General features: G+C 44.1%; 1 protein-coding gene across 1 annotated transcript in view; it reads left to right on the top strand.

The window, feature by feature from the left end:
• ATP7B (ATPase copper transporting beta) overlaps positions 1–4,645 on the top strand; it is a gene marked incomplete at both ends in the record, with an annotated part of 29,400 nt that extends 24,755 nt beyond the window's left edge. The window contains 4 exons of the mRNA XM_084226413.1: positions 1,222–1,425; positions 1,536–1,653; positions 2,424–2,538; positions 4,381–4,645. Of these exons, the coding sequence (XP_084082539.1) occupies positions 1,222–1,425; positions 1,536–1,653; positions 2,424–2,538; positions 4,381–4,645 (702 nt within the window). The remainder of the gene's footprint in view (positions 1–1,221; positions 1,426–1,535; positions 1,654–2,423; positions 2,539–4,380) is intronic.
• Positions 4,646–24,134: the final 19,489 nt, after the last annotated feature.

Below are 24,134 nucleotides of genomic sequence, written 5' to 3'. Positions count from 1 at the left end.
CCACACAGCTGACTCAGCCAGCACTGTGGTATGCACGCTCTTCTGTGCTCTGAGGTCTGTTTTGTTCCTCCATGTGATGCTTTTATCCTCCTCCAATTGGTTTTCACACTTTCACTTTTGTGTTCAGTTATGATAATGTGCCTTCCCACCCAATTTTCTTTGTCAAGGGAAAAAAGTCTTTCAGAAACAGGCTTGAATTTATGGTTCCAGGAACACAGATGAATTTTTTAAACAAGCTTAGTTTCTGTCAACCTACATTTTCATTGAAATTTTGGAAGGTACTTTCCAATGGAAAGAAATTGTAAGCCGTTTTAAAAACGTTATAAAATGTTATTTTTTAAAAGGTTAAAAGAGAGCTCCTATCTTCTGTGGTGAAAAGCTGCTTCTGCCTGGTGAGGCAGCCAAACAAAGGGCATTATCCCAGCACTGTCTAATACAGTCATCTGTTTTTCAACTACAACACTAGAACCATTGCTAGCAACTCCTCATAAGTTATCATGTGGATGGGTAGAAGCATTTAGCCAGCCATCTGCTTTATTTTTATAATCTCCCTGCACATACTTGTTCTCTCTGTTTCCCCTGTTGTAACTGCTTGATCATACATGGTTTGTGTGTTGCATTATCTGCTTGAAGGCTCTGCAGAGGGATCTGGACAGCCTGGATTGATGGGTTGAGGCCAGTTGTGTGAGGCTCAAAAAGGTGAAGTATCAAGTCCTGCACTTGAGTCACCACAGCCTGGGCACACTTGAGTCACACTTGAGTCACAACAGACTGGGGGCAGAGTGGCTGAAAAGGACCTGGGGGTGCTGCTTGACAGCCGCTGAACATGAGCCAGCCGTGCCCAGGAGGACAAGAAGGCCAATGGCACCCTGGCCTGTGCCAGCACTAGAGTGGTCAGCAGGACCAAGGGAAATGGTGGAGTCACCACTCCTGAAGGTATTTCAAAGACAAATCTTTATTGCTGGGACAGTGGAGCTCCAGAAGCCGTGAGGGGCAGAGTATGGTTTGCCAGCAGCTCTGCAGTAGGAGGGTGCTGATATCAATCCTGTTCTTATGCCAAAGGTGTGTTGCTCTTCAGTTTTCTATGTAGCTTGCAAATGTTGACTTCACCAGAATCAGTTTGGTTGATATTCCTGCTTGCCCTTCACCTAGAACAGCAAGTGGCTCTTCCTTCCAGCAGGAAGCATGTCACCAACATGGGGTGTCTTTCTTTGTACGTAGGTTGGGATCAAAAAAGTCTTTGCGGAGGTTCTTCCTTCTCACAAGGTTGCAAAGGTCCAGGATCTCCAAAATGGAAAGAAGAAGGTTGCAATGGTTGGTGATGGAGTCAACGATTCCCCTGCACTAGCCAAGGCCGATGTTGGAATTGCAATTGGAACAGGCACCGATGTTGCCATTGAAGCTGCAGATGTTGTTCTTATCCGGGTGAGCACTACAGTTTTGGCCTGCCCTCCTTTATCACTCACACTCCTTATTTTGGTTTAGTTTTCTGAAGACTGCATGTGGAAAACTTTCAGTGCTCTTCTGTCTTGCAGAATGATTTGCTGGATGTAGTTGCCAGTATTCACTTATCCAAGAGAACAGTTCGAAGAATACGAATAAATCTGATTCTTGCCTTAATTTATAATCTGCTTGGAATACCCATAGCAGCAGGTATGTGACTGCAAGAGCTCAGCTTGTCAAAGACAGCAGCACAGTTGATCTCTTTGGTGCCTCTTATAGAATTGATTACCTGCTCAAGGACCAAAAAACAGGTTCCTAGATTATTTAAAACTTTGTAGGAGGAGGGTGAAATCAATACATTCTTTTTTTTTTTTTTCTTTTGCTTGCCTCTTAGGAATAAATACTTCAAGATGAAATGAAAACTATGCTCTTACTTCATATAGCAGTACTTGGGGATTAGTTCCTGTATATTCAAACTCAGCTCTAATCAGATGTGCCATCCTTCTTTTGGGTGCTCCCTCTTTTATTTGCCCTGAATCACACATTTTCTCTCCTACTGCTTGTATTCTTTATGCCTCTGTCAGATATTTTCTCATGCTCTAAATTCCCACTTAAAACTTACTTCAGGTATTCCTTGTTTTGTTTATGAGTAACTTCTCCCTCCTTTTCCTGTACTACTGCCATGCCTTTCTGTTGCCTTTGCTGTGTTCCATGTGTGCAGAATACCTGGAAGGGATGAATAGTCTTGCCCTGTGGCTGCAGTCTTGTACCTGTATGGGTGCAAAGGTCATCCCTTGCAATGGAAGGGATGTGTTTAGTAATGAGTGAGTAAATACACATATTGATCTAGCAGTGTTTCTGGAGGTCTCAGCAGGTTGCGTTGTAGAACTGCTGATCTGTTCTCTGCTATGCAGGGGTGGAAATGCCTATGCTGGGATGAGCAGCTCTGGCTCATGTCCATGGGTTTTTTTTTTTGCTAGGTGTGTTCATGCCTGTTGGCCTCGTGCTTCAGCCTTGGATGGGGTCAGCTGCAATGGCAGCTTCTTCTGTGTCTGTCCTGCTGTCTTCACTGCAGCTGAAATGGCAAGTTGTCTTGTGTTTATCAGCTGGGGAACTGTGGCAGTACTCAGGCTGGGACTCAAGTGAGATGTCCCTTTGGGCTTTCTACATCTAAAACTACCTGAAAGTCCATTAGTTTGGGGTTGCTCTGTCTGATTCTTGGCTCCAAAAGAGACAGGTGTCACTATTATGAACTTACCTGGATTAAGGCAGTATGCAGTATGGCCTTAAGTAGCAGCCAAAAGTGTGACTGGATATCACCTGGGCCCATGCGGCGGAGATCTAGTTCCTTACCAACTAAAGTAATGGTCAGGAGGTTTTGCTGTGACTATCAAGTGAACAACTAGTTTGAAAGATAATTCTCCATAATGTAACAATAGATTTTTGAAAAAAATATTTGTACCTGTTGGGTTTTTATTTTTGTCTATTTAAGTTAGCCAGAGAGAAGCAGGGAAGCAGTGTATTTATTCTTTTGCACCTTGCTGCAGATAAGGCATCTCTCTTTATTCTTTTGGAAGCAAACCAATTTCTGATCTACAAGATTTTTCAAGCTCTGTACAATTTTTTGGGTACCCTTTTTGGCAGTTTCAGTGGACCTGTTCTTAACAGCACAGAAAGCAAACACCTTTTAAGAATAAGACTTTTTATGGTGTCTGAAATTGGTCCAACCCTTCACATATTTTTACTGTGGCTGGAGTCTTCTGTACATTACAGTATAGTAAAAACTAATTTTTCAAATATGGGAAATCTGTTACTACATCATGTTTCTAATCCTGCAAATGCTCAATGAGACCACAATATAAATACAAATGGCATACATACATGTCTGTTTGCAGAGTCAGCCCTACCATTACAGGATTTTCATCCTAAAAGGTTTCAGTGTATAATTATCCAAAGGATAAGAAATTTCTATAATGGGATTCCTTAATTCTCCATTTCTTTTAACCTTGTCCCGATTGCATTAAGTGTCACACACTATTTGAGGTAGATAAATATTTTAAAGCCAAAAAAATATTTGGCTTCAGACTTATGGAAACTGTGTTGCAGTATACATTTTAGGACAATATCTTTCTTGAGGCTGCAGATAAGGTGAATAGAACTTCAGGTTCCAAAGAACACAGTGGTGAATATATATGTGAAGAAGACCACGCATACTTGCCATTTCTGGGATTTGACTTGGTATGCATTGAATCAGAAAGTGATTTTTGTGTCATTGAGTCCGTTTACCTGCAATTGAGGTATCAACCTTCTAATAATTCAGCAAACTCATAATTTTTATTAAAGAACCTCACTTTGAGAGTCCCTCTGCTTTATTATTGAAATGTTTTAAAGCCGTGTGATGAGTACTGTAGCTGAAGTGCATGGAACCATAGAATCATCTGGGTTGGAAAAGACCTTTAAGATAACTAAGTCCAACCTTTAACCTGACACCACCAAGTCCACCACTAAACCATGTCCCTAAATGAAACAGAAGAGTGCTCAATCAGTGGATTGTGGTCTTGAATGACTGAAAACTCAGACCAGAAACATCTTGAGGAGCATTCTGCATTTCCCTATCATCCTCCCTTATCCTTCTGTGCTTGTCTTGGCTTGAGAGAATTGGCAAGCTCAAAATTCAAGTAGTAATAAAAATTATTATTCTGTAACTAATTTTTGAGACCCTTACACTCCTGACACCACGCATTTTAAATTAATTGTTTGTGAGCTATTAGATAGGAAATTTAATTTAAACATATATAATTAATCTATAAAGTTAGTTTTTCCATATAAACACTTTCAATACATTTAGGTTATCAGAAGTTTCTGATTTGTTCTAGTGCCAGATGCTTCTACACACTGACCTCTTGTTGTTAATATCTTTTCTCTTTCTCTTCTTAGTTACAAGAAGCCAGACACAGAAAGTTATGAAGCACAAGCTCAAGGCCGCATGAAGCCGCTCACTCCTTCTCAAATCAGTGTTCACATTGGAATGGACGATAGGAGGAGGGACTCTTCCAAACCATCTCCTTGGGACCAGACAAGCCAAGTGTCCCTCTCCTCCTTGGCTTCAGACAGGCTGCCAAGGCGCAATGGTTTCATCCAGGAGGAAGGGGGCAAGTGGTCATTGCTCATAAATGGAGCGGATGAGGAGCAGTACATCTGAAACTCTGGACTCTTAGTACAGGGGGAAATGTTCCTCCTCCCCAGCCAGGGGAGGGACTTATTTCACCAACAGCTTCAGTGTTGCAAGTGAAGTATTCCTTCAGCTCATAAGACAATTGCAACTCAGCTCTGTGTTGGGTTGTATGGATTGTGGATTTTTTTTCAGGTCACCAGTTATTTCTAGTTACGGAAATAATCTGTGCCACTATTATGAACTGGCTTGTTTGCACACAGCATTTAGTGAAATAATGTAAAATTGTAATTTGCAGAGTCTAAAAGAGTTTCTCTGTGACTCTTTGCTAGGAACCAAATTTCATACTTTTCACTCTTTCAAACTTTATTACTTCAAAACCGCATGAAGCAAGAGTATTTTCAGAGCTGCCAAATATTAATTTGTGTCTAAATGAAATTATCAATGGCATAAGGAACTCTGTGGTCAGAATTTGATTTTTTACACAGAATCCTAACTAGTCGTGTCACTGTGGGAACACTTTGTATTTATGGCATTTCCTGGGACCAAAAATGCTTTGTTATTTCACCTACTTCAGCTCTCTGAAAAGTCTTTTTCAAAGATTTTCACTGCTTTGAGGTATGCATCCTTTTGATGCACATTTCTACTGCTCTCTTTGATTTTCTCTTTTGCTCCACATGAGCCCCTTTTTCTTGCACAAGAGATCTGTGAGTTATCATTATGTTCACAGATATTCCTGTTTGGGACAAAGTCCTTTAAGTCACCAGGAACCTTTCCATTCCAATTGAAATCCATAGAGGCAGAACAGTTCCTGGTCCCAGTTATCCAAGATTCCTTGCTGGACCCCAGGGAGCTCCTTAGAGTTGGGCAGTTGTCTGTCTCTTTCCTCTGACAGAGTGAAGAATTTATGCCAGTGTGAGCAAAGGTGTTATTTACCTTGGTATGACTGAGCAGAACTAGCACTGGTGTGACTCCAATGTAGCTGAACAGAGTGACATTACTGCATAACTTAACCCCAGCTTGGTGGTTGCTTAAAATGCAGCTAAAAGTTTAAATTATAAAGGTGGAAAAATGGCCTTCAAGTGGGCTTCTATTTGCCATCATATGAATAAATGACAGGACCTGAACTAAGAAAATTTGTAATTTAAATTTTTATTTATTTTTTGCGTTGGTTTTAGTTCCCTTCTTTACTTCAATGAGAAATCAAAGTACTGGATAACTGGTTTTTTTGCTTTAACATCTTTACCAAAGCTTGCAGTAACTTCATCCCTGTGGATGTCAGATTCACCCCTTAACACTTTTTAGAGTCAGGACAGTAGGAATCAACAGCTTTGGTGCACTGGATGCAGTTCCAGAGAGCTGTGTTGTCCAGCTGTGGGACTCTGATGTAAGCAGAGTTTTATAGTTGAATTTAGAAACTGAAAGAAGAGGAAATACTTTGCTAAACAACATGAAATAACGACTTCTTTTCATTGACTGAAACATAGAGCTGTTTCTAACATGGGTTCAAATCCTGCTTCTCCTAATGTAAAAATGAAAAACAAGTCAGAGAGGAAAAGAATTGTTCTTAAAGCATTGGATGGGTCTTCCCATTTTCTCAGCACTGTCTTAAATATAATTACAAATCAGTTTTAAAACTCTATGTAAGTAGAGATTACTTTCACAGCACAAACACTTTTCAAACATGCCTTAGGTGCACGTCCCTGTGGGAAAGAGGGTCTGAAGTTTTACTGTTCTGTATTTTCTTACCAGTCCTTACAGTAAAAATATGCTTTGTTTTTTGTTATTTTTTAAACAAACAAATGACTGTGTGTCTTTTTCCTTTTTATTTATTATTATTGAGGGGTTCAGAATAAAAAGAGCATAAACAGAGATTGCTGGATTGCAGGGTACATATGCACAAGGTTTTGTGACTGCTTTGTGATCTGTTTCAGGCAGGATATACAGGAGGGGAAAAGAGACTGTTGTTTCATGTTGAGACAGGTGAGGTTGCAAACATGTTGAAGGGTGGAAATAGGATTGGGGAATTGGACAGAACCAGGAAACTTTGCAAACAGAACAGAGAGAAATTAAAGGTCAAAGTAGCTGAAAAAGGTCAGGTAGATGTCTGGCATTCATTTTGTGACTCATTCTAACAACACAGTGATCCTGCAAAATGAAGAGAAACATAGAGAGGTATAAAGACTGTATCACCCATATGACAAAATACCTCATTCTGTTCTGCTCAGCTGAAATAGCAGGTCTAGTTTTATATGTCATGCTTGTTAGGAAAAACCAGTTCAGAGAAGAGCAATGAGATTTAACAGAAATCTAGAAAACGTGAGAATATAAGTATATGAGAATGAGAAATAGAAGCAGATTGATGGAGTTTGAGTAATTTTGCTTACAGAATACCATAAGGAAATACAAGTCTCAAGATAGAAAGAGAACAATTTATTCCTTTCATCTTTTCAGTGTCTTTTATGTTCATGGTGAATAGAACAAGAAAATAATAGGCTTATTTAACCAAAGAATATTTAGATTAGTCACTAGGGAGGAACTGTGTAACAAAAGATTGTGGAGCCCTGGAAGAGGTTTCAGATGGGGGCTCTTCAGATGCACGTGGCAATCAGGCACATATTTGGTGATAATGTGTTAGTCAGGGGTGAATCCTCTTGTGGGGCAGGCAGCTGCCCTACACCAGCTCCTGACCATCTCCCCAGATGGGCTTTCTCTTATTTCTATGAGAGTAATATGGACCAAAAAATTATTGGAGTAGAGGACTGGCCACACTATCCTGCTCTCAAGAAGAACCTGACTTATTTCATATTTGAGATGAACTGGAAAAGTTTTGCTCATTATATTTGCATAATGTCTTAGGCTTTAAATGGCTGTGAAACTTGCATAAATCATGGAATAACAGAATGGTTTGGCTTGAAATGGTCCTTAAAATTCATCTAGTCCAACTGTCCTGCCAGAGCTCCATCCAACCTGTCTTTGAGCATTGCCAGGGATGGGGCATCCACAACTTCTCTGGACAGCCCGTGCCAGTGCCTCACCACCCTCACGGTAAAGAATTTCTTCCTAATGTTTAATGTTAACCTTCCCTCTGTCAGTTTGAAGCCATTCCCCCTTGTCTAATCACTACATGCCCTTGTCAATAGTCATTTTCCAGCTCTCTCATAGCCCTCTTTAGGCCCTGGAAGGTGCTCTAAGTTCTCCTTGGAGCCTTCTTGTCTTCAGGCTGAACAGCCCCAACTCTCTCAGCCTGCCTCCTTGGCAGAGATTCTCCAGCCCTCTGATCAGCTTTATGCCCTCCTCTGTAGTTGTTCCAGCAGGTTCATGTCCTCCTTATGTTGGGGGCTCCAGAGCTGGGTGCAGCACTCCAGGGTGGAGCAGAGTGGCAGAATTCCCTTCTCCCCTGCTGGCCACGCTGCTTTGGATGCAGCCCAGGATATTGCTGGCTTTCTGGGCTGCAAGCACACATTGCTGGGACATGTTAAACTCCTTGTCAACCAACACCCCCAAGGCAAAAATGTCTATGACAAAGTTAGAATATTTATACATAGTCAAGAAAAATAAATAAAGGTGATAGTCCTAACGCTTGTGATCATGTTCTCTTGTTAAACTTGAGCTCCTGATGCACATCCAGCCTCACTGGGGGGGTGTATGAGGTGGAGCTCAGCGTTTGCATGTCTGCATGCAATGTAATTGCCGCCTGTCCTCGTCCCCACCTGCCTGCAGCCCCCAGCAGAGTGAGGTCCTGGCCTGGGACTGCTGCCTGTGCTGGCCCTACAGCAGAAGAGCTGGAGGAAGGTGCCTGAGAGGATGGACTCGTGGACTCCCTAAGCTCAGTGCCCCAGGTGCTCAGCAGTGTGCCACACTTGTCCTCTTTCCTAGGACTGAGTCTTTTAATGGATAATACTGTATGGAGCAACATTTCAAATCCCAGTTTTGATCTTAGGTGTCTGCACTGTGCATGTTCTCCCTGCACGACTCAGTTGCTGCTGGTAAGTGTTGATATATCTGATGATTTACAGGAGACATCCAGTTCTTTTGCTTTGGGAAAAAATTGTGGGTCTTTTGTTGTAACTTTTAAATTCTGTTTTAATGAACGCAGAAGACATTGAATGAATCAGATCTTTGACTTCCATGTTATTTTTAGTGCAATAGCTCAGGAATACTGTTGTCTGTTAAGTTTTTCACTGTTTTTCTTCTCTTGCTATAGTTTGCCATACAATTTTTTTGGTGCCCTAAGTTCACAGGAAAGAAATTACTCCATTTCATTTCCTCCTCCTTTCCCCTTTTTTTCAAGCAAATAAGCTGTCTGATTTCTATCCAAGCTGATTACAACCTTTCTCTGAATAAGTATTTGTTCAGCGATTATATTTTCTCTAAATGCACTTATGTGTGAAGAAAAAGAATGAGTAGGTGGTGAAATTATACAATGGTGTGCAGGGATGTGAAATCAGATAACGCTGAAATGTCGGATTTAATTTCCTCTACTAAGATGCCAACAGCAAGCCTGTTGGTTTTCAGTGGGAAATTGTTTGAGAGTCACAACAAAAGAAGTGGTGGAGCACAAAACGTCCTGCTCACATGTGAGTCCCAGACAGACATAAGCACAGGAGGAGACAGATTAACTCCTCTCCTCGTCTCGAGTTAAAAGCACCAAGGCTTTGCAGGCAAGTACAGCCCGCCCACCGGCTCTCCGTGCAATGATCTGATTTTCATGATTGATTTACCTTCACGCTTAAAATGATGATTTCTGAAGGCTCCCCTGGTGCTGCTGGCGAAGGTGAAGGGATGTGGCAGGGGGAGGTGTGTGCTGTTTTCCCCCAGGTGGAGGTGTGTCTCCAGGGAGGTTTGTGCTGCTCAGCGCTGAGCAGTTCTGTGCTCCGGGGGAGGTTTGGGTCGGGGGCTGTGCAACTCAGCAGCCAGCACCTCACCCCGTGGGGGACCAGGAGATGTCACTGCAGGTCCAGTCCAAGCCACAGAAACCCCTGAATCTGCAAAGCATCTGAAGATGCAGTTACCAGCAAGGGGGAAAACGTTAAGGGATAGTTTAATTCATGCCCAAAATTTTGGTCTGACAATATTCTATAGCCCAGGAAGAGATTTTAGGCTAGCGTGTGTTTGCCTTGAACTCTGAATTGGTACTTTGTATAATTTGATGCTTAAGTAAAGCCTGAGTTGCCCAGCTGTGACTACTGAAATTTTTCCTTTGACAAGCTGAGATTCAAGGAGAAAAGCCATGCTGCAGGAAGCCAAAGCAAGGTGCCTCAGGACAAACCTGCACCTTGTGGCGCGAGTTTAAACTCCCCAGGGAGCTGAGGGTGCAAGACTGCTTGGTTGGTGAGGCTCTGTTTTAAGTAGACCTTAGGGAAGTCACAGCAACCCTTGGCCTTCCTGCAACATCACCCTCTGTGGGCTGAGCCATGTGTAAGCCACGAGCAGGATGCAGCAGTGCTCTGAGAGCGCTCACATCCACCACAGCCCGCTCACTCCGGCAGCACTGGCACAATTTTACTCACCAAGGTGAATCAGCCCTTGCTCTGAAGCCTGCCTCTGTGTTCCAGCCAAGGAACAGTGCCAGTGTGCAGTGCCAGTCTCTGAGAGAGTCTCCAGCATCCTCGCAGAAAGGGGCCTGGCTTCCAAGGGTTAATTTTATTTTGAGATACCTCTGCATTGCAGTTGCAAATCTGGGAGCAGCCTGCTGAACGGGAAAGGGCTCATTAAATACATACTGTCACTGATTTATAAGAGAGTGCAGAGACAATATAATTACAGTAATTATGTCAGAATCTTGCTGCAGAGTTGCCATTTGTGTTGGGAATTTTATCCTCGCTACGGGAGGAGGATTTAAAAACCTCATACATCTGCCAATATATTTGTGCCACAACTAACTTGCTGAGAAGCTTTTGTTTGATCATTCTCTTTACAGACCACGGAGCTTTTTAAGTGTATCATCATCTTAGGGATGAACAAGAGGTAGGCAAGGCTACCCAAGGCTATTTGGGTAGCGTGCTGCTGTCTTCATGTTCATGGGGGAGGCAAATTTGGGCTGTAAAGAGGACCTGGCCAACACTACTCTGGCCAAGGCCACATTACAAAGGGAAAATTTAAAACTGCAGCTCATAAGAAGCTGCTGGAAGGGTGGTTTGGGTGAAGGATACCTGTACTCACCTGCCTGTGCTGGTGCAGGTACCTACTGGTGGGAAAGGTGGGCTGAGAAAGTCAGTGTGTGTAAGGTGAGGTGTTAACTCTTCTCTGGACACACTCCAGCACCTCAATGTCCTTCTTGTAGTGATTGGCCCAGAACTGGATGTGGGATTTGAGGTGTGCCCTCACCAGTACCAAGTACAGGAGCACAATCCCTGCCCTGCTCCTGCTGGACACACTGTGGCTGACACAGGCCAGGATGCCACTGGCCTTCTTGGCCACCTGGGCACACTCTGGCTCAGCTGCTGTTGACCAGCACCCCCAGGTCATCTTTTCAGGCACTCTTCCCCCAGCCTGTAACACTTCAAGGGGCTGTTGTGACCCAAATGCAGGGTTGAGAGAAACTAGGACATAAAGCTTGGTTTTATAAGGAGGGGGCACCTGGATTTTCAGGCCACCAGGGCACTTTGCTGGAGGATCTCAGACAGTGGAAAGCCTCAGTCATTCAGAGAGATGCCAAGGTCTGACCAGCACTCACCACAGTCTGCAGATGGGGACAGGAACACCCCAAAACTTGCAAGTCCAAGGTAGGTTTCACACGGCACCCTGCACTGAAAGAAATCAGGACTCCTTTCCCCAAGGAAACCATTGACCAGTTATTAATGGTTACACCAACAACTTTTCAAGCTTAAGTAGAAGGGAGGAAATGGGATTTGGCAGAAAGTTCTCCCTTCTGAACACACTAAGCTGTAGGAAAAGGTCCCCTTGCTTAAACAACAAGCAGACTGGACAAATAGAAGCAGAAAAATAGGTATGCTCTTAAGATGTTTTTAAAGTAACAAGAAAAGCAACTTTGCTTGGAAAGTTTGGTTCCAGGATCTTAGGCCAGAGAGGGCAGGGGATGGGGAGAAAACAAGGCTGAGCCCAAAGCAGCCTCACTATTTTCCTCCTTTGAAAAGTGTTGAATTCTGTGGAAAATACACCACTGATTTGTTAACACTGTCATTGCTGTTAATGTTAAATAACTCCCTGTGCAGTTATTAGCTTTAAGCCCTAGATAAGCACTAAGATGAAGTTGCTTTACAGCAATAAAACATCAAGCCACTACACAAGGAAAGCCTTAATTGCATCTCACATAAAGCTGAGCTAAGGCACGGGTGAAGTGACCTGAGTGGGGTCTGAGCCCAGCAAAACAAGGATGTTTTGCATTTCAGCTCTCTCTTCATCACTATTCTTGCTTTGTTCTCCTGATTGCCTGACTTGTCTGTAAAAAAAATGCAAAAGCCGCCAAAAAAGTAAAAATTGAATATCAAAAACTAAGTTCTATCTTCATTACAACAAGTGAACAAAAACATAACTTGCCAGCACACAGGTTATTGGTCTCTGATTCAGACATGTATGACTGCTTCCTCAACATCTTCTTCACCCACCCCGTTCTCATCAGCTCTTCCGTCATTTTCAGCATCGTGTATGAGTGAGTCAGAAAAGAAACCTGTTGGAAACCCCTGTAACCAGAGCAATGAAAGGAGCAGATTTAGGGTTCTGCCAAGGTGAGTGCACTTGTGCATCACATTTACCCATCTGCACTGATGACAGCACTTCCTCTGCCTGCTCTCCTGCTTGCTTCTTTATCAATCAAATTACACATTTAGGAGTGGCAGTGGGTGTGATGAGGATCACAGCACCTACACCAGCATGAACACTCTCTCTGTTTAATTTACTGTGTTGTACACACACACACACACACATCCAGTGAACAGTCACAGTGTTTTTGCAATGCATGCACTGGCTTCAGAAAAAAACCCCTTTTAATACATAAGAACCAAAACCACCAGAGACAGAAATGGCTTTTTAAAATTTTCTTTGATCTGGTGAGTTGTTCAGACAGATGCTGAGGCACAGAGCAAGCCATTAGACTCCAAAACTTTTGTCTACCACTCACCCTGCCATCTATTCCCCAGTAGCTCCCTGTGATCAAGCAGTTCTCCCAGCCTTAGTTTATTGCTGCTCTTGCAGGTGGTTGTAGTGCCAAACCCATTAGACCCTCTCATTTATTTATCCTGGGACCAGTTATGACAGGACAACTTACAGCCCTGCCTGCCCCTGTGTACTTACATCTCTTTTTCTACCTGGGCTTAAAAAATATTAGACAGTCCCTCTGGCACAGGTTTCTTTCCATTCTGCATTTCTTCCCATCCTATTTTCCACACTAAACAAGTTATTTCAGACGTTTTTCAAAAACCCCATTTTTCATTCACTTCATTAATGTTTTCAACTTCTGTTTTGGACTTTCCAACTGTATGGAAGTCTTTAATCTTAGTATTAAAATACTAGTGCAGGATTTAAGTGATACTGTCTGCAGAACGAATGGAAAATTCAAGTGTGAGAAGTGACTGCAAAGGGCAGTATCTGTCTGGTTTTGTGAATAACATGATAGTGCTCTTAAACTGCTGTTAAAGCTTTTTCATTGCTTCAGGAACGGCCCAGCTCCCATTTCTCTCTGGCTTCATTAGCATTTGGCTGAATCCCAGTTGCTTTTGAAAATAACTAATTGCAGAAAAGCGATTTTTTTTTTGTGTTATTCAGCCCCAACTGTATTTACCACAAAAGCAATTACCAGGAGCTGGGAGAAGGCTTTCCCACTCAGAAAGACTGGTTTGACTACAGGAAGAGCCAGGAATCAGAGTTTCCCATGGCCTCAGAAAGCTGGGGAATGCATTTCAGGCCCAAAAGCCCATCCTGTCTTTCTGCCCACATCAGACATGCTGTTCCCACATCCCTGGTGCAGCGGCAAGGATCACGGGGCACCATGTTGGGAATGTGCATTTCCTGTCACCGAACGGGAATGCGCTGCTTGTCCCTGCCTCCGGAAACTGAGAATTGGAAAGAGGTCACCTTGTCTCCATGTCACTTCATTGAGAAGGAAGTTTTGATGTGAAAGAGCAATGTGCTGAGAGCACACAGTGGTGGGAGCAATTAGGCTCACAGAGCCACAGAATTGTTGAGGTTGAGAGGGACCTCTGGATGTCATCTGGGCCAACCTCCTGTGTCAAGCAGGGCCACCTAGACCCAATGGCCCAGGACCATTTCCAGACAGCTTTTGAAAACCAGCAACCTATGTCAGTGCTTGGTGAGCCCCACAGTGTCAGCTTCCTGATGTTCAGGGGGAAATTTCTGTGTTTCAGTTTGCGCCCATGGCCTCTGGTCCTCACACTAGGCACCAGTGGAAAGAGCCTGGCTGTGCCTCTTTGCACCCTCCCTTCAGGTATGTGTACACATTGATGAGATCTCTTCTCTTCTCTTCTCTTCTCTTCTCTTCTCTTCTCTTCTCTTCTCTTCTCTTCTCTTCTCTTCTCTTCTCTTCTCTTCTCTTCTCTTCTCTTCTCTTCTCTTCTCTTCTCTTCTCTTCCCCTTCCCCTTCCCCTTCCCCTTCCCCTTCCCCTTCCCCTTCCCCTTCCCCTTCCCCTTCCCCTTCCCCTTCCCCTTCCCCTTCCCCTTCCCTCTTTCTCCTCTCCTCTCTGTCACAGCTCTTGAGCATTTCCTCATAGGAGAGGTGCACCACAACCTTCATCATCTTCACGGCCCTTTGCTGGAGTTTCTCTTGTACTGGGCAGTCCAGCACTGGACCCAGCACTGCAGGAGTGGCCTCACCAGAGCTGAACAGAGAGGAAGGATCACCTCCCTCAATTTGTTGGCAAACCTCTCCTAATGCAGCCCAGGACACCGTTCACTTTCTTTGCCTTAAGTGCACATTGCTGGGTAATGATCAACTGGGTGTCCACCAGGACCCCCAGGTGCTTTTCTGCCAAGCTGCTTCCCAGATGGATAGCCCTCAACAAGGATTGGGGATTGTTCTCCAAGTGTGAGAGAAGAACACTTCTTGTTGAACTGGCCTACCTTCCAGCCCCTTTCCCCAGCCTGCTGTGTTCTCCCAGGATGCCAGCACAACCCTCGGCTGTATCGGCCACCTCTGCCCGTTTGTCATCACCAAACTCGCTGTGATGTGCTCTGCCCCATCACCCAGGTCAGCCCTTAGCAGAGTCAGTTCAGTGACACAGACTTGGGGGTCTCAGGTCCTTCCAGCACACTCAGAGGACTCTCTTCTGGCAGAGACACTGCTTCCTGAAATCTTGGTGATCCTGGAGCTTAGCTGCATTTATATTCTCCAGATATTTTGTCAAACTTACTAATAGTAATAGTATTAGTAATAGTAATAATAATAGTAGACAAAGCTGATTACAGCTTGATTAGAGAGATGACTTTCTCCAGCTCCTTGTAGGCTGTAGCTGATGTTTAAAAACAACAAGAGGGTTATTTTGCCTCTCACTGCTGTTTTTTTCTGGCTGTTTCTGCAGAATGAGAGGACAGCCATACCATGGATGATCTCTACCACTGATTGCAGTTGCAGTGCTGGACATTTAGAGGCTACAATTACACACAGAGTTGCTCAGTGAGTTAAACTGGCTGGGTACATTTTCATTACCAACATTAATTGATAAACAAGGAGGGCAGAATTTCTGATGGCATCTAACACAAGAAATACTGGTGTCAAATAGGATATTTAGAACACATAATAAACCAAATGATGAGAATTTACTGGTGTCTGCTTCTTCCATGTGAACCCATAAATTTGGTTTGGCATTGCTGAGAGTGGGAATGCTTCTGCTGAGGCAGTAATAAACCCTAAGCTCCTCCAAGACTCTAATAAAAGCTTGTCCAGCAGTGCAGCAGTGAGAAACTGAGACTGCTGCACACCCAGGCTGCCCAGCAAGGCCCTGGGGCAGCCACCAGCAGGCTGCTGCCAAGAGTTTCTTGTATTTCTTGTGTTCTCTGTCTTTGTGCAGCTGTGCTTCTTGCCAGCCCTGGGACTGGTGTGGAGAGGTCAGAAAGGTGGTGTGGGCAGGGTCCTGTCCCTTTGGAGCAGGCACACAGCAGGGCACAACAGGGCAGGAGGCTGCATGGATGCTCCCTTTGTCATCTGCTTTGCCCTGGCTTTTTGTTTTTGTGGCTGTTCCTTGGAGCTGGTTGTGGTGTTGGTGTCCCTCGCAGAAATCACGCTTTAGCATGGGAGGATTTTCACAGAAATGGGACCTAAAAATCAGGCAGGACCTCTTTGATGGATTTGCAGGTACTAAAAATTTCTAGTCCCTTGGAAATGGCTGGCTGACTGGCACTCAGCACAAAACCCTGCAGAAGACCTTGGTTAAAGGGGAATTCAGGTTGCCTCTGGTTTAAACATCATGTTTTGGGCCATGTACTCCAGACCTCTGAAGACTTGGAAAGGGCCAGCATTTAAAACTAAACTTCTGGAAATTAGGGAATACTGACCACTTAAAACAGGGAATACTGTTCATGAGAATGCAGCTAGCTTCTTTTGATGCCTCCTGAATTTTGCAGTAGTGGAGACTAGAAGATTCATCTGTGCCCCTCAGAACTTTACAGACCGTTTTCATTTGTGTCTCCACTCACCTCTTTTTCAGGCTGAGCTCTACAGGACTTGTCCCACGTTTTCTGTTCCCTGGCTGCTTGGATTGACCATTCCTGCTCTGCCCACCCTTGACTCTCCTTTGCCCTGGCTGGGGCTTTCCCTCACTTCCTGCCTGCACTTTGCATCCTTGCAAGGGGTGAACTGAAAGGAGCCAAGTGCTGCCCTCCAGCTCTCTCCTGTGGCTCCTTGGCCCCAGCTCCCTGCAGGGCTCAGCTCAGCCCTTCCAGACTCTTGTGGAAAAATGACATTATTTCTTGAACAATTCAGCACTGATTTCATAGGAACTGTGAGCCCACTAAAATCTAATTTTCACAGGTTTTCTTTTATAATGAAATTAAGGCAACTGGGTGAAATTATCGTTGTCCTAAGGACAGTATGCCTTCAGGGAGCCCAAGGGAGAAAACCAGCCCCATCCTAAGAACCTGTGAGTGGAATCATCCTGCAGCCCTGGGCAGCATGTCCCTGCTAGGGGGCATGGTAAATGGGCAGAGTCATGAAAAATATTTCTAGCTGCCATCACAAAGTCTTTAACAGGGAAAGCAAAAGGAAATGTCTGTGCAGCCTCAGAATTGCTCTGGACCTGAAATAAAAACAGTCACTTGCCCTTTATTTTCCACACTGGTCATTATCTCCAGGTAGCTCAGGAAACCATCTTCGTTCCTGCTGGAAAAAGTGTGAAAAAAATCATCGAGGCACTTTGAAATGACTACAAACGCCTACAAGGGTCTAAAAATACACAGCACTGACAATGTGTGCAGCAGCAGTTATTGTCTCTGTGCTTGAGGCTGCAAACTGATAATTTCACATGCCAGCACTAAACTGAGGAGTCCAGCATCTGTACTCAAAATACAAATCATTTTAGCAATGAAACTTTACATGTATTTGTCACCATTAGTGCTCTTCAGTGGGAAACTGGCACATGATGAGAAGGGATATGCTCGGCCATAGCTGTCACCCACTTGGTTTTCCTGGCCATGTCCTCTCTTTCCAGCCAGCCCCTCTGCCTTCTTTATTTTGGTGTATTTTCTCTATTCCTCAAAGTGTCTAGCTGTAGGTTATACCATAACCTGCTGCTTGCCTCCAGGTTGGCTGCCATGCACCAGGAAATCCCAAGTGGAGGGGGAAAGGCTTGGGGCTGAGCAGGGCTGGGCTGCTCCAACACAGGATTCAATGTGAGGGCTGAGATCTTGAAATGCCAATTAAGATCACATGAAGGACATCCCAGAAGGAGGAGAGTAAATTCCTTGCATGCTCTGTAGGGCCAGTTAGGTGTGGGGACCTGAGACAGAGCACCACAAGCTGCTCCTTGCCAGACCCAAACACCCCCAGCCAAGGATTTACATGAACTCCATGGTCCTCTCCACAGCTGGAGGTGCAGGAGGCAAGTGTCTTTGCTCATTCAGGATCAAGAAAGCCACGTTCTGGAAAGCAGGGCTGTCTAGAGGACTCTCCAGGAAAGCCATGGGCCATGACTCTGGAGAGTGCTGGAGTCAGCTGTCACCCTTGGACTGGCAAAAGAAAATTTCAGCTGTTGAAAAACAGATTCAGTCTTGTGAAAAAGTTTTATTTTGAATCGATGGTAGTAAGTGGGCTGTTTAAATGGAAAATAAGGATATACCATAACTAACGGTGCAAACACAAGACTAAGGAGATGGAACATATTCACCTGTGAGTTAATGTAAGCTCACAATTGATAAATATCCACAACAAGTAAAAAGCATCACATTTTTACCTGTCCCAGAGATATGTATGCCAGGAGCCATAAGAGACAGAGGTGTGGATTGGAATCTCCAGTTGTTACCACACTTTTTGAAAGCTACTGTCTGTGAGCGTTCTAAGAGCTGTTGGCAGGCTGGTGCCATGGATGGAGTGGAGATCTGCCACAAAATCATTTTTCAGCCTTAACCTCTCAGCCCCTCTTTGTGTTCTGATCCTTAAAATGGCAAGGGAGTCCTTTACACCGCTCTCCAGGGGATAACGGGGTACGTGCACCGATGTGTGGCACCCTGTGAGACCTCAGAACAGAAAACACCGTGTGCCCCATCAGAATGCAATGCCTGGGGCCAGGGGTTAGGGTGAAAGTGGCAGTTTTAGGTTAATGGTTGCACTCAGGGGTCTTAGAGGTCTCTTCCAGCCTATGATCTATGTCAGTGTGCCATATAAGTGCCATGTAAGCAGAAAGCAGCCCTGCTGTGCTGCTGCAGGGCTGATGGTTCCCTGCGGGGCAATCCTTGCAGGCTTTGTTGTTTATGCCTTCATTAGAAGGAAGATCAGTTCACATAAATTTCCTCTCCCCATCCTTGGAAAAGGTGGATGCTTCCAGTGATATCTGCCCTGTTAATCAGTTCCACCTCTGCCAGCCCTCAGTTGCATCTGCCCTCAGGGAAGTGCTGGAGTGCGAGAGCTCAGGTCACAGATCATTTCTTCCAGCACTAAAGCCTTCCCATCAGGCTGCTGCTTGGCTGGCTTTTTAAGTGAAGCCTTGCTGTAACTTGTACAGATGCAAATCTGAGTGCCACAGAGAAGGAAATATTGTGTATCTTGGTACGATGTAAAGCCAATGTGGGTCACTCCAAACACACACGTGGTGCATGTATGACAGGAATGAAGCAACAGGGGGATGCACAGCTCTTTCTTCAGTGGATTTGGTGTGTTTGGGCTGCAGCTGGAAATTGCAATGGAGGATGCAGGGTGAGCTGGTTTTCTTGTTGTTAAGTCACAGAGAGAGCGTGTTCACAAAAGAGGCACTCGCTGGGCTCCCAGAGACTTTACCTTGCTTCACACCTTCCCCTCCTGAGGTACAACAGTCAAGCCACAAATCTTGAGGAACGGGAAAGAAAATCCATACATGAATTGAAAATTTACTGTCAGGTAGGGCAGCCAAATAACAGCTTTTCAACCCAATTTCCATTTAGGTGTTCTCAGGCTAGCTTAGCAGAGCTCTGGAAAGGTAACATTCACATGAAGATGAAGACTAATAACAGTAATTCTTCTTGAAAAGCTCCCACGCCAGAACACTCAGAAAGCTGTACTGCAGGATAGCAAAATCCTGGTGCTGGAGCTCGTGTTAAAGATGTGCAGGGTGAGCAGTGGTGAGCAGCCCACTCCTGAGAAGGGTGGTGAGGAGCAGGATGCTGATGCAGGTGGCGATGGCAGGGAAGGGGTGTTGTCACACGCTGAGGTTACCTGCTTCCACAGCCTTAAAGGTGAGATTTGGTAAATCCGTGGCTCCTGCACTTGGTCATTAACACATCACTTGTAATAGAGGAGGAGGTGACAGTGCTTTGCCTGTGCTGCACACACTGACTGGCTCCTGGCCACTTTTCCTCTCTTGCTTTGTGTCTGTGAGCACACACAGAGTGTGCACACACAGCAGTCTCCAAGAAGAAGAGGACAATTTGCACCCCAGGGAACCTGGTTGCCTGCTCGGTGGCTCTGTGTCACGTATTGCAAACCTGAAGAACCAAGATAAAACCTTTACTTATCTCTACAAGTCCAAGGCTGCCACAGTGGTTCAAGATCCTGGGTGCAAATCTGTATTTTTTGACAAAAGCCCACATCATCAAGGGGAAGTGTGCTTGTGCTCAAATTCACCACTTTCTCCAAGTGCTCCCCTTGCCTGCTTCTCATGTCCCCAGTGAACTAGCAATAGCAGAATCCCAGTTTTAATTGTGGATATGGATTTATATGGGATTTTGGATCCCCCGAGGGACTGTGTAGATTGAGTGAATTACTGGATCAGGATAAAAACCCTGCCAGAAATCCCCAGATATCAAGAATCTGGAATTCCCTCTCTGTCTCTGCAGATCATGGTCTTAGTTCAATCAATAAATAAAGTATTTTAAAAAGTAGAAAAGAGGGGAGAAACAGAGAGAGAAAGGGAGAAATAGAGAGATTGCAGCATTATAGAATTGTTTTTAAAATACAGTTTCCTCATGGTTCTTCTCTTCTTTAATCCACATTAGATGTTAATTTCTGAAGGATCCAATTATGGTTATTTTTCCCTATCTGGTATTTTCAGTCACAGTATTCTATCTTTCCCTTTAATTTCCGTGGAAACTCTCTGCACTGACTTTTAGCAATTCAGTCAGATTTACTGGAGGAACAGCAGCAGAATTTCTGTATGTGGCTGGATGGGCTCCATAGCCCCAATTTCCCATGATTCACAGGACTGCCTTACAGGTTTTTGACATTCCTCCTATGCAATGATTGACACATAGAGCCGATAATTACAGCTAAATATACACATACAGATGCTGAATAAATTTAATTTTCTCCTGTCACTCTTACCATTCCGGTTTGTGACACACCTAGACGTGTCAGTTGACTTAAATGACTTCTTGCCATTTTGCATGTTCTGTCTCTCCCACGAAGTTAGCTCCCTGGCTGTGTCAGGAATGCTTTCTGATGACACTGCTGCATTTCAAAATTGTGCAGGTGAGCTCAGGAGCTATTTTTTTCTTCTATTCAAATATTTAAGCTGATTTGTCACTACTGACTCAATCTCTTTATTGCTTCCTCAGGAAGTTGTCATCCCTCTGTAAAATACTTTGGGCTTTGGGATGTTCTGTGGTTTTAGAGTAACAAAGCTGCAGTCCATAATTTCCACTTTTGTTGTGGCCTGGAGCAGAAAATATCCTGCTGGGAATTGCTTGAGCAGAACTTTTGAAAGAAAAAACTACTTTACATTATTGTAATTAAAATCCTAGAGGTAAAGTGATGGTTGTGAAACACCAGTTCTGGGAATTAAATAAGAAAAACACCTTAGAGAAGTGTTTACACAGAGCACTACAGGTACAGCTGCTTGGCTCTGCCCTGACAGAAGTGACTAGCAGCTCTCCTTGGAGCATTCCATGTGCTTCAAGCTCTTTGCCAGAGAGAGCACACCTAATTTTAGCTTAAATGGATGTTAATTTGACATGTGCATTTGAATAACTGAGATAAATTCTTGGCTTTTTGACATCAAAATTTATTAAGTGACAAGCGCTTTTTGAATACTGTTATTTTCTGAAAGGTTCTTTTTCTCTAGAGCACCTGATAATAAAGCTCTAACACGTAAGAGCCCTGAATTTGTAGGAAGTTGCACTGAATGGTCTAATAGGTCATTTTCATCTCTGCCTTACATGGCAATAATTGAATAATAATAACCAAGGTTGCAAAACATTCTTACCCTAGCTGAATCGGCTGGCTTTTTTAATGGACTGGTTATTCATTGAACAATAAGTATTCATGGATTTGATAGGAAAGACATAGTGCATAATTTAACTTAGGCAAAATTAAACAGGACAGGCAGCCTTATCCTTTAGTAGATCACAAAGGACTGAACTTGAGTGGCAGCCTTGAGTGACGGCCTGAGAATGCCTGACAGTCACAGAAGTATCAGATTCTTTAACAGCAATTGTAAAGACTTCTTACATTGTGTCCTTGAGTCTATTCAGTGCTGAAATCCTGTACAGAAGGAGAATGAGCTACTAATGCTACCATTCCAGAGGAAAAAATCAATACTTGGTACATTCCACTCTTGCTTTTGTCCCCCATGTCCCTTCTGGATGTCCAGTGGTCGAATAGAGATTTGTCTCTAGAACAGCCTGTACAGCTCAGCCTTTGAAAACATCAAACATCTGAGTTTGGTTTCTCAAGAAGAAATTAAAGCTGCAGTTGCTGTGCCAAAGCTTGGCAGAGGGCTCTGGTTCTGTACTCACATCCCATAAAACCACAGTGGTGGGGCAGTGGAACAGGTTGCCCAGAGGGGTGGTAGCTGCCCCAGCTCTGGAAATATTCAAGGTCAGGTTGGGCAGGGATCTGCTCACTGCAGAGGGGTTGAGCTAGGTGAACTTTACAGGTTCTTTCCAGCCCAAACTATTCTATGATTCTATGAGATATCGCTAAATATTGACCAAATATTGTGTTACAGGTGTTGAGGATTTTCTGTCAGAGGCTCCTGCACCTGCACTGGCAGTATGAGCTCAGCAGATGAATGAAAATCCCAGTCCCTCTGTGCACCCTCTCCTGCTTTTACAGACACAAATATACAAATACTGATACATTTGCTTCCCTCTTGCTGAGGGTCTTGCTGCCAACTTTCCTTCCAGCTTTCATCTTTTCCCATATACTGCTGATTTCTGTCATCCTTCCCACTTCTTCCCTGCCCTCTTCCCACGGCAGCAAGGCTGCTGCCAAAAGCTCTCTCAGACAGACACGTGATGAGGGAGGCTCACCCAAGAGGGTAAATGCTCCCATCATGCTCCCAGGAGCAGGGGAAATGAAATGTTCCACCAAATCCAGTGGGACAGCATGGGTTACCTCATTGTGACTCAAGTGTTAACTGTGACCTTTAAATGCTGGGGATCTGACTGCTGCCTTTTATCAGTGTGTTCTTTAGTTGATTTGTACTGCACTCAGTTAGGTGAGCTGTTCTGAGCTCCAGATGACCACAGCCATGAAGTTCCCACCTTCCTGCTTTTTACCCATGCACAAATGTCCTGTTGACAGGCCAGGAGACCAGAGGTCTACCCCATTCCTTAGGCTGCAGAACCTCAAAAGAATGAATAATGTCCTGAAAACCTGGGTGCAATGCCTTTAAAGACAAGCACACTAAAACCCCTCCTCTGATTTATACCGAGGATGACAGATGCTATTTTAGAGAACTGGTTGAAATTCATCACTACTTAAATAAAGTATCCACTTCAGTATGCATGGCTTTCCAGCTGTTTCTAAGCCTAGCAGAAAAATTCATCCTTTTTCCCTGTGGAGATATTCTCTCTCAGGACCAAAGGCCTCCAGGAAGATGGACATTTTATAATCCTTAAGGCTACTTCATATTCTTGGAAGTCCTCCTTACCTTCTCCAGGAGAGTTGTTTTATCTGTCCAGAGTTTCTTTTTCTTCCCACAGAATGCTGTCCTCCTCCAGAAGGGCCCTGTCTTTCTCCCAGAGGAGCTGATATTTCCAGAAATTCTTATCCTGTGATTTCTCCAAGTCATTTCCCACCGTGATTCCTGCTGGTTTGGAGAGGGGTGGACCAGCCTTTTGCACTGCACTGCTCCCTGCAGCCCCGATCAGCAGGTTCTCACCTGAGGGACAGACATCTCTGCCCTTTTCCCTCTGGTGCTGGAGTTACTTTTGTCCCTCTGACCCTTGGCAGTCTCCTGCCCTTCACAGACTCCCCCAAAATATTTATAGCTTCCAAAATCACATGAAATGTGAACAACAAAAAAACAAAAAAACAAAAATCTAATTTTCTGTTCACTATTCTGCCTCATAATTCTCCAGCTAGGGTTCAAGGGGCTTAATTATTTATCCTGTTCCATTAGATTTATTATGACGTTTTGCACAGTGCCTCCAGCTCCACAGAGGGAGTAGGCTGCATTATAAATAAAAAACTGCTCTGTGCAGCAATTTCAGCCTGGTTTCTTTGCAAAAAACTTGTTCCTGAAAGGATGGCAGAGAAGCAGCAACCCAAAGAAGAGAGAAACAAGGAATCATTTCTTCTTCCCTCCTGCCCTTTCAGGGTTGAGCTGGAAAAATTCTTAGGAAAACACATTTCACTCTGACATGGAGGAAGCAGTCCAGGTGTCTAAAGAGGAGCATCCAGTGACATTTTTAACACTGAACCCCCCTGCATATGGTCTCTTAGAAGACAACACATAGGAGACCCATGTCCTTTGGGACCTGCAGGTGGAAGCTGAGGGAGATATCCCAACACATACTGAGCACAGGGCACCCAGGTGTATGAGTGAGTCCCACCTTGGAATCTGCCTCTAATTAATGCGGTTAAAATTTCCTTTGAATCAGAGAAAATCAGGAAATCATTTTGCTTTTATGAGGCTTCCATCACCTGAACATGCACAAAAGTGATACAAAACATGATACAAAAATGATACAAAAACAA

This window comes from Fringilla coelebs, assembly GCF_963513975.1.
Source record: "Fringilla coelebs genome assembly, chromosome: 2".
Lineage (NCBI taxonomy): Eukaryota > Metazoa > Chordata > Aves > Passeriformes > Fringillidae > Fringilla > Fringilla coelebs.
This window is presented reverse-complemented; position numbering and strand designations above follow the sequence as displayed.